This window comes from Nymphalis io, chromosome 14 (assembly GCF_905147045.1).
Source record: "Nymphalis io chromosome 14, ilAglIoxx1.1, whole genome shotgun sequence".
NCBI classification, from domain to species: domain Eukaryota; kingdom Metazoa; phylum Arthropoda; class Insecta; order Lepidoptera; family Nymphalidae; genus Nymphalis; species Nymphalis io.
In genome coordinates, this window is record NC_065901.1 from 12,622,840 (window position 1) to 12,633,473 (window position 10,634).

Below are 10,634 nucleotides of genomic sequence, written 5' to 3' on the forward strand. Positions count from 1 at the left end.
TTTTGCAAAGTCACATACCTCCTGTTGTCACCTGACAAAACTCAGAACCATACAAGGCACAACCGTCACCTCAAAACCAGAGATTCTAGCTGAAGTCGAAAAGTACTATGGCGATTTATACTCATCACGAGTACCTCCACCTGAGTCCCACAGTGCGGATGACCCACGAGCCAGACTAACACGCCATCTATCAGACGATCTTCCCGACATCGATTTGGGCGAGATTAGGATTGCTCTCGGGCAACTTGGAAACAACAAGGCTCCAGGAGATGACGGAATTATGTACAGTAGATATCTATAATTAATCTAATTATATGAAATAATTAATTGAACACAACATATAATTAATACAAAAATAATAATTATTATAATGTTAATTTATTTCTTACAATAAATTTAATTAAATATTTAATAAATGGTTTGTAAACTAATGTCAAAAGAAATTTCATGTTTACAGGACGTTGCATGCCCGAGGGAAAATATTCATTTTTCACGGATTGTTAATTCAAAAAACCACAATATTAATGAATAGGCAAGCGTACTAATGAATCAAATAGGTAAGGCCCGTTGTATGTTTTGAGGTGATTGAGAAAATAATTATTTGTTCATCATTAACAGAAAAATAATATTAAATAATTATTTCTGGATAAAATATTAATATCCAATATTCAACAAGGCTCATTAAACCACTCTTGGATCATCATGTTACATTATTGAATTAATTGTAAGCCTGTCAATAGTTCGGAATGCAGATTCTGCTGAGAAGAACCGATATAAAACTTAGTAAATTAATTATTTCTGAATATATATTATTCTAAAGTCAAAGATCATGTTTTATCTCTTAAAATGTTTAAATTATTGTGCTTTGATAAGAATTCATTTTCGATTATAATATAAAGTAACATCAAGTTTCGCGTGAGAAACATTCTCAAGACATTAATATCCATTGTGTTTTAGATTGTGTCTTGTGTGGTAGTGCGGATCAGTTTTAATATCAAACATATCTTCGACTATTGAATATTTTTGTCAGGTAATTCAAGTGATTGTTTTTTTTATAGAATAGATTGGCTAACGAGCATAAGGGTCATCTGAAGGTAAGTGGTCACCAACGCCCATAGACATTGGCAGTGTAAGAAATGTTAACCATCGTTTCCATCGCCAATGCGCCATCTTGATTGTATTGCCCTAAAACTGTGCTTTGATTGAATCTTTATTCAAGACTTTATATAAAGTTAACTTAATTATTACTATGAATACACTTAGTATTGTTGTAATTTATTCATTGTTATTGTTTTTTTTATAATGAATTTGATTTCATAACATGACTCAAGGTCATCAATATTAAACATAAACTGCGATGGTTGCCGCTTCAGGAAAAAATATCATTCAGCATTGCATGTGGTTAATTGATGATAATTATTTAAATATTTATAACAGAAAAAAAATGATTGATGGAACTTGAATGTGTCACGAGTAGAAGCAAATTATAAAACATATATTTTAATTGAAACTAATCTCTTTTTATCATTATGTTTTCTTGAACGATTTTGGCCACATTTAGCTCAAGAATTGTACGGTGAGTAAGCTACTATTACTGTAGGCACAGGGACATAACATTACTGGTGGTAGAGCTTTGTGCAAGCTCGTCTGGGTAGGTACCACCCAATCATCAGATATTCTACCTCAAAACAGCATTACTTGGTATTATTGTGTTCTGATTTGAAGGGTGAGTGAGCCAGTGTAATTACAGGCACAAGGGACATAACATCTTAGTTCCCAAGGTGCATTGGTGATGTAAGCGATGGTTAACATTACTCACAATGCCAATGTCTATGGGCGTTGGTGACCACTTACCATCAGGTGGCCCATATTTTTTTTTCTATAGAATAGGAAGGCGGACGAGCATATGGGCCACCTGATGGTAAGTGGTCACCAAACGCCCTTAGACATTTGCATTGTAAGAAATGTCAACCATCGCTTACATAGCCAATGCGCCACCAACCTTGGGAACTAAGATTTTATGTCCCTTGTGCCTGTAATTACACTGGCTCACTCACCCTTCAAACCGGAACACAACAATATCAAGTATTGCTGTTTTGCGGTAGAATATCTGATGAGTGGGTGGTACCTACCCAGACGAGCTTGCACAAAGCCCTACCACCAGTAAATATGCCCGTTCGCCTTCCTATTATATAAAAAAAACAGTTTCCAAGGTGACTCATTGGCGATATACGGTAAATAATAGGTAATATTTCTTTCATCGCCAATGTTCATGGACGGTGGTGACCACTTACGATCAGATAGCCTATTTGTCATTCCGCTTACCTATTTCATAAAAAAATGATGAATAAATAAGAATTAACAATTCTGTTCATTATAGAGCAATCATATTTTTTGATCTTCTCAAAGCAATTTTGTAGACGTTAATTTAACAAACATTATGACACATATTGATAAAAAATTTCAGGTTCAAATGTATCTTCATCTGCTTTTTGGCGTAGTTGGGTGTTTAGTAGTTTGGCTATATATGAAATGGCTTAAGATCAAGAGATATTGGGCAGATCGCGGAATAACTCATATACGGCCTGTGCCAATTCTGGGCAATTTTACTTTCCTGCAAAGAGAGAATATTGTAAGTACTTATGTAGAACAATTATTTATTTATAGTTTACGTTCCATCGCAACCGCTTGTTTTGTAATATGCTAACGCATTATTATTTTCTATATTTAGCATTTTATTTTCATAAGAATTGCTTACATTGATGACTTAAATATATACAAATTAAAATTGAAAATAGCTCCCGAAAAAATTATGTCTGTATGTAATAATGGCAAGTATCATAAAGAAGAATTCTAAGTTGAGTCATAATTTCGATTTCCTATGAATAAACCTTGAGATTGAGAGGAGATTGAGAGCTGAAAATCGAGCTCAGTGGCGTGCCATTGGAGAGACCTATATCCAGCAATGGACGCGAAAAGGGTGATGATGATAAATAAACCAGCGTTCCTGGTACCAGTAGAGTTTTAGACAAGATTATATATTTAAAAAACAATACTGACTTCAATTAAAATTCGAGGCTATAGAAATATATCTCCTATAATCACACATAGGGGCGGTATCATTTGTTCAAACTGAATATACCAAATAGTATGTATAGAACACCAAACAAAATTAAATCTATTCATTCTGACGTAACAAACAGATTAAAAATACAAATTTAAAACACCACATCTTAAGAGTTTTAAAGGCCATAAAGTATTTGCATTTGTTATATTGTTTTAAGAGTTTCATTTAATACTACTAACGACTAATACTCTACATATTTATTTGATTTTTTAAATACAAATTTTAATTTGAAATTAGCTAAAGACAATAATATCAATTGCTATCTAATTGCTTTAACAGACGATACGTAATATTGAATCTTGGTTTTGTCATACCCACATTTATTTCAAGTGATGAGTTTAACGTGTTGTTCTTTACTTTTGTGTACCGCCCGTTTGTTATATAACTTGTATATATTATATTTTAGTATGTTAATCTTTTTTTTTCTCAATTACTTAGTGAACTGTAATTTTTTTTTCTTGAGAAATTCTTAAACCATATCCGAATTGAGAACATCCCCCTTGTTTGAAGTTATTTAAAAACATCTTACTATCTTAAAGTCATTTAAATTAATTTAAGTAAAAGATGATATTAAATAAAAAAGGATCATTAATATTTTAGGGTATATGGTTGCGTCGGATATATGAACAGTTCAAGTACCCATACATAGGAATTTGGATATTTTGGAAACCAGCTCTTGTTATCAACTCACCAGACATCGCTCGCAATATCCTCGTCAAGGATTTCGATAACTTCAGGAACCGCTCCATTAGCTGCGGAAACACAGATCGGATTGGGGGACTCACTTTATTTGTTACTGATGTAAGTTATAACATCTTGAAAATACTTTTGACGATTTTTTTTTAAAAACAATGAATAGGAACATATATTAGATGCGGATTCTAGTCATTTTAACATTTAGATTGAATAATAAAAGCTTTAAATTGTAGAACATAATCGGATTTTCTTTAATGATACGCTATAGGATCCTATCTGGTCACTTCTGCGCAGACAACTCAGCGCCGTGTTCTCTGCAGCTAAACTTAAATCTGTCCAAGAATACGTTCGAAGCAAATCAATGGAATTGGTTCAGAGGATTCATAATGATCGCAATTTGAAAATTGATCTTAAGGTACGTTGTAGTTAGTAATTACACTACAACTCTGAGGAACCCGCTTTCACCGATGATCCGAACCAATATGACATACCCTTCAAGAAGAGCCTATTCATTCCTTAAAGGCCGGCAACGCACCTGCAATCCCTCCGGTGTTGCAGGTGTCCATGGGTGAAGGTAGTCACTTTCCATCATCCTAACCGTTTTCACATACAAAATTTAGATAATATATTGCTATATTTTATACTGAAATTTAATGGTTGCTTAGAGTCATTTTATTTCTCATTAGCGCATAATGTTCTTATAATACTATTTGTACTGGCTTTTAATTTAATGATTGGTTTGCTTGTGCAAAGCCTTGATTTATTATAATGAAGGGCGGGTACACAAGACCTATTATATATTTACTAGTGTTAAAAAGGAAATGGAAAATTATTGTCCTTAATAATCTTTATTGATATTGATTATTGCTTACAAATTGTTTCTATAATTCAGCCTGTATAGCATATACTTATTACTTAAATGGTAAATATATTACTTCTGTCAGTAAACAATACTTTTTCGTAATTGCTATTAACTTTTAAAGTCGAAATATTTTATAACTATTCCCTTTCAGAAAATGTATGTGGACTACTCAACAGATATAATTGGTACTTCTGCGTTTGGCGTTAAAAGCGACGCGATACTCACGAAGGGTGGACCTTTGAGGGATGTAACGAATGAGTGGACGAAATACAGTCTCTATAGAAGTATATCTTGGTGTAGCATATTCTTTCTACCGGAACTGGTCGACGTCTTTCGGTAGGTTATATTTGTATTCAAAATTTATAAATTTTAAAGTTAAGCTATGTTGTAGAGTTGTAATCGTTTCTTTTAAATGACACTAGATGGCGTTGATTTTCTTTTTTATGTTTTTAAATGATGCTGGCTAGATTTTTTGTAAGTATTATCTACATTTAGTTACGTTCCTATTTCATTCATTAAATCATATCGTAAAAAAAATAAACACATTTTAATACTACTTAAATATTACCTAATATTAATCCATACTAAAATAACGTATTTACAATTATGACCTCGTGGAGTGGATCAAGACTTCTTAAATATATATAGTAAAACATTTTTTTTAGATTTAAATTATTCCCGAGATCTTCAATAACATATTTTAAAAAAATATACCATCAAGCTGTTATGCAACGAGAGAAAAATTGGACAGAAAGAGAAAATAGAGATTTGCTTGATATATTGATAAGAATTCAAAAAGGAAATAAATGTAAGATGCTTTGAATTTTATATAAATAAAACGTGATATAAAAGCCAATAAACTAACATCAATAAAAATTTAAAATTAACGATTTCAAACATTTTTGGATATCTTTTGTGTAAAATATATATAAACGTGTATTGTTTGGAATTTATTCCAAAACACTATTCCAATCTGAGTTGCTGGATACAAATGTAGTAAATTCCTCCGACATGTGCTGAGCTGTGTGTATCTTCACGATATTTTCCTTCATAGCTAACGAGATGATTTGAAAGCATATATACATATTAGCAAAATAATTGGTTAATTATTGTCAAATATATAATATATTTTTAGTTTACTCAGACGATTTGATAATCGCGCAGGCTGCTATCATGCTACTGGGCGGGTTTGACACATCAGGCAATCTCATGACATATATTACTTATGAACTGGCCCATAACCCTGATGTACAGGTATGAATAATTACTTAATGAATTTCGATGTTTCTAATACTATGAAATCTATATACTAATAAATAGTAATATATTATGTATTTATTGCAGGAAAAGCTATATCAAGAGCTTACAGAAGCTACCCAACGTCATGGAAGTGCGTATTTCGATATGGATATCCTGTCAGAATTAACATATCTCAACTGTGTCATTAAAGGTGTGATTACAATAATTAGTTGTCTTAATCTATAAGTTTGGAGTATAATCCTCTACGCTATTTTAGTGCGGTCGATGGTTATATTTTGTGTTTGTGTCACCACAGACGTGGTATCTTATTTTATTATTAATGTTATTTTAACGAGCCTGCAAATTAATACCAGCATCACAATCTATGGATGGAAATAATGGTCTTGGTGTAGACCATCATCTGACAAATATAGCTTTCCCTCATTTGCACATGATAAATTTTAAACAAAAATTCAGAATGAATGAAAATCAGTGTTGCTTTCATTTAGACTTCTTTGGTTCAGATTTCTGTGTTTTGTCTAACCTACCTCGACTTTTCAATATGGAAGTATGGTATATTGTTAATTAATAATCAAGTACTTTCTCTGATTTTTATGATGATGAATCTGAAACATAACTAACAGCTAAAAGTATTATAGCATTTCTTAATTCAAATCTTACAGAAGGTGTCCGAAAGTATGCGCCGATGAGCTGGCTCGATAGAGTCGCTGAGAAAAACTACAAAATTGACGATAAGTTAACGATAGAAGCTGGTACCACTGTCTTTATCAACTGTGCTGGTATGCACTTCGATCCTAAATACTTTCCCGATCCTAACAAATTTGATCCTGATAGATTTTTACCAGAAAACAGAAACAAGATTGAACCCTTCTCGTATTTACCATTTGGAGAGGGCCCAAGATTTTGCATAGGTTAGTTAAACTATTTGGCTTATACTCTTTAGTTAATCTATTTATAAAAAAAAATAACTAAGTGTAACGCTTATATATTGAATAAAGATTTTTGATTTTTTAATTTTAATTAATATTTTAATGCAAATTTAAAATATAAATACATCACTACTGTTTTTTAAGCAATATTTCATTTTATTTCAGGCAAGAGATTTGGTTTGTTGGTAGTAAGAATGGGTATGGCGTCAATTTTACTGAATTACAAGATGGCGCCATATCCTAACGCCCCCAAGCCATCTGATGTTAAGATTGACAGCCGGACGGTGTGGTATATTGCTGGAGAACCGCTATACGTCCAGTTTATTCCTCGACCATAAGCTTTATGCGTTAGTTAACATTTTACACGATTAAAATATAATATTTCTATCTTGCATTTTGGTCTAGCCGTTCGAGCGTTATCAAGTAATGAAAAAGTACGAACTCTCGCGTTTATTATATTAGTAAGGTTAGTATGATAATATTAGTTTAGAGGGACAGATGTTTGAGAACGCCTTCATTAAAACTTCAGCAGCCTCTCTTTGTGTCGGAACCCTGATATCTACGACCATGAAGTTTTCTTCAAAAAACGTATTTTTTGGATTATATTTAATACGCGCTTTTGTATGATAGTTAACGAGAATTTCTTGATAAATTTCACACTAATAATGTGTCTATTGCTCAAAGGTATACGAAAGTCAAAGTTACAGGTCCGATTGTAACTCTTATGGCTAATTTTATATATATTGCACTGTTATAAAAGAAATATATAAAGTGCCTTTTATTATTTTTAATTCTTAATGAGATACTTCTTTGACGAGCCGGTTGTCGTGGTTGTTCGAGCTTGCCTTTCACGCCGAAGGTTGTGGGTTCGATTCCCACCCAGGACAGATATGTGTGAGTCTGTATGTGTGAGTATGTATTTACAAAAAGAAAAATAATATATGTAGTATATCAGTTGTCTGGTTTCCATAGTACAAGCTCTGTACAAGCTTAATTTGGGATCAGATGGCCGTGTGTGAAAAATATCCCAGAATATTATTATTATTATTATAGAATATTATATATACAATACCGTAAATGTATCAAATAAATTTCGCTGTAAATGAATAAATTTAAAAAGAGAAGTATCATAGTAATCATTATAACTTCAAATACCTACAGACGGGCTTAAAATCTATCTAAATCTATTATCTAATCTCCACAATCCATATCTATTTTAGAATAACATACTATTACTCTTGTTGACCGAACATCATCAAAGTTGGCACGTATATATTTTTCTTCATATATATTTTTATACTGCTACAAAGAAACTTTTTACCGGTGGTAGAGCTTTGTGCAAGCTCGTCTGGGTAGGTGCCACCCACTCATCAGATATTCTACCGCAAAACAGCAGTACTTATATTTGTTGGTATTGTTGTGTTCCGGTTTGAAGGATGAGTGAGCCAGTGTAATTACAGGCACAAGGGACATAACATCTTAGTTCCCAAGGTTGGTGGCGCATTGGTGATGTAAGCGACGGTTAACAATTCTTACAATGCCAATGTCTAAGGGCGTTTGGTGACCACTTACCATCAGGTGGCCCATATGCTCGTCCGCCTTCCTATTCTATAAACAAAAAAAGAATGTCAGCACCAAGCTCCTAATTAATTTTAAGCTTTTTTGATATTTGTATACAAGGTCAGACAGCCACTCGTAGTTGGTACAAGAAACACTAACAGTAGCTTTAAATTGACGTAAATCAAAAACAATTTGGTTATTTTATGTAACTACGAAGTTGGGATATAAACCACAATGAACCAGGGAGCTGGAGTTGTACGTGCGAGCGCCAGGGGCTGTCAATCAACCGCTCTACGGCCCGCACAATTAAAGTTTTAATGACGCCACGCCGCACGCATTCCTGCACACAGTCAATATATTTACCATAGTTACTTCTATAGAATTTTCGTGAAATTTTACAAAAGGAATAATGTCATTTATAGTTTTATACAATTCTACTAATTATATACTGTGAGTGAATATAATTGTAGATTGGATATGACGAACGGGATAGATGTGGTTATTACCTAGTAATATATGATCGCAATTGACGTATTTATTTATATATTTTGGTTTATGTACTAGTAAATTTTACGCGTAAAACATTTATTGGCGCGCCTCGTCCATCAGAGTCGTATGACAGCAAACGGTATGACACTCTTATGCCGTCTACTCTGCCTCTCTTACAGAATAGCTGAGTGGCTTGCGCAAAGCCTTCCCGCCTAGTAATACTAAGTTAATTGTTTTGTTATATAAGTTATTTCAATAAAAATCAATTTTGATTTTTCTCGTCTGTAATACGTTCTGTGACGGCCATTAATTTTCGATTTAATTAAATTATTCTCTTGGTACCAACAGGTAGAATTAGATTATTAATATGATATTAATTTTCAATATATGTGATTAATTTTTCAACCGGAAAGGGTCGGATTATAACTAAACACTGTTAACAGAGCCCAAGTTACGTTGGATTTTATTATAAAAACGCTCATAATTGATAAAAATACTTGAAATACTTAATAGTAGAATTATCAGAAACAAAAGTAACGTTTGACTTGTACAGCATTTTGTCTAAATATTGCGAATAATTTAAAACCAAGTCGTAACAAAATTCTCGGAGATATATATCGCACAAAGCGAACAGTGGCTGGCAATTTATGTTATAACAAAACGTTTCGTTGATAAAAATGCTTTTTTGTTTAGTCCAAGATAAATGAGACAAAACGATGGAACTGTCGCCGCAAAAGGTTACACCTTTAAAACTACATAAAGGTTGGGAGAGGTCGTAATTCCGACCATTTTTCAACAAAACTGAAAGGCTGACCGTTGATGGACGGCGTGTACTGCGTGATTGATGCACCTTTGTCCTCGCCCGGACAAGTCCTGAACTAATAAACCGTGGAACATGAATATTCTTCGTTAGTTTTTGTTCGAATATTCGCTTCGGTGAACAACCAATTTTTATCAATGGACATTTGCAGGAATCAATGTCAACGTGATACTGCAATATAACTATTTATATTTTATTAGAAATGCATAACACTATTTATTTATATTATTTCGTTCGCAAAGTTGAATAAAATAACTTGAGTATACGATACATAACAATAAAATAATTCATTATAATTCGCTAGCAGCCTATATAGCAAAAAGTTAAAGAAACAGTAAATATCCCACTGTTGGGCTAAGGCCTCCTATACTTTTTAAGAAGGCGTGTGCAATGTAAGTAAATTGCCGGCACTGCCTATTAATAAATAATGTTTACTTTATTGACATAAGCTTAGAATAACTTTTTGTAATAAAATGGTAACGGCTGTACAATATTTCTTTGAATAAAACAATTTCAGCTTACTCCACCACGTTGCTTCAATGCGGGTTGATTTTTTTTTTCTTTATAGAATAGGAAGGCGGACGAGTATATGGGCCACCTGATGGTAAGTGGTCACCAAACGCCCTTAGACATTGGCATTGTAAGAAATGTTAACCATCGCTTCCATCAATACGCCACCAACCTTGGGAGCTAAGATGTTATGTCCCTTGTGCCTGTAATTACACTGGCTCACTTCACCACCACACCCTTCAAACCGGAACACAACAATACCAAGTATCATTAAGCAATCAGTTATAAGATGAATACATGTGGCTGATTTTCCTGCGCCACATGAAGGGTCATGATGTTTTATTGGCCACTGAGCACGAAACGAATTATAAACAAAAATAT

The 10,634-nt window shown here is 33.1% G+C and overlaps 1 protein-coding gene across 4 annotated transcripts; it reads left to right on the top strand.

Moving 5' to 3' along the window:
• The first annotated feature begins 462 nt into the window (after window positions 1-462).
• On the top strand, window positions 463-7,259 carry LOC126773243 (cytochrome P450 6k1-like). 4 transcript variants are annotated; one of them, XM_050494042.1, is made up of 11 exons: window positions 463-557; window positions 958-1,030; window positions 2,468-2,632; window positions 3,728-3,928; window positions 4,092-4,238; window positions 4,837-5,021; window positions 5,351-5,493; window positions 5,821-5,939; window positions 6,030-6,135; window positions 6,608-6,856; window positions 7,040-7,259. In XM_050494042.1, exons 3-11 carry the CDS (start codon window positions 2,474-2,476, stop codon window positions 7,210-7,212), a joined length of 1,482 nt encoding a protein of 493 aa, XP_050349999.1. In that variant the 5' UTR covers window positions 463-557; window positions 958-1,030; window positions 2,468-2,473; the 3' UTR covers window positions 7,213-7,259. The 4 variants fall into 4 exon arrangements, with proteins under 4 accessions (XP_050349999.1, XP_050349998.1, XP_050350002.1 ...); XM_050494041.1 differs by lacking the exon at window positions 463-557 and adding an exon at window positions 753-783; XM_050494044.1 differs by lacking the exon at window positions 463-557 and adding an exon at window positions 1,562-1,576 and having other exon boundaries at window positions 833-1,030.
• The last annotated feature ends 3,375 nt before the right edge of the window (window positions 7,260-10,634 follow it).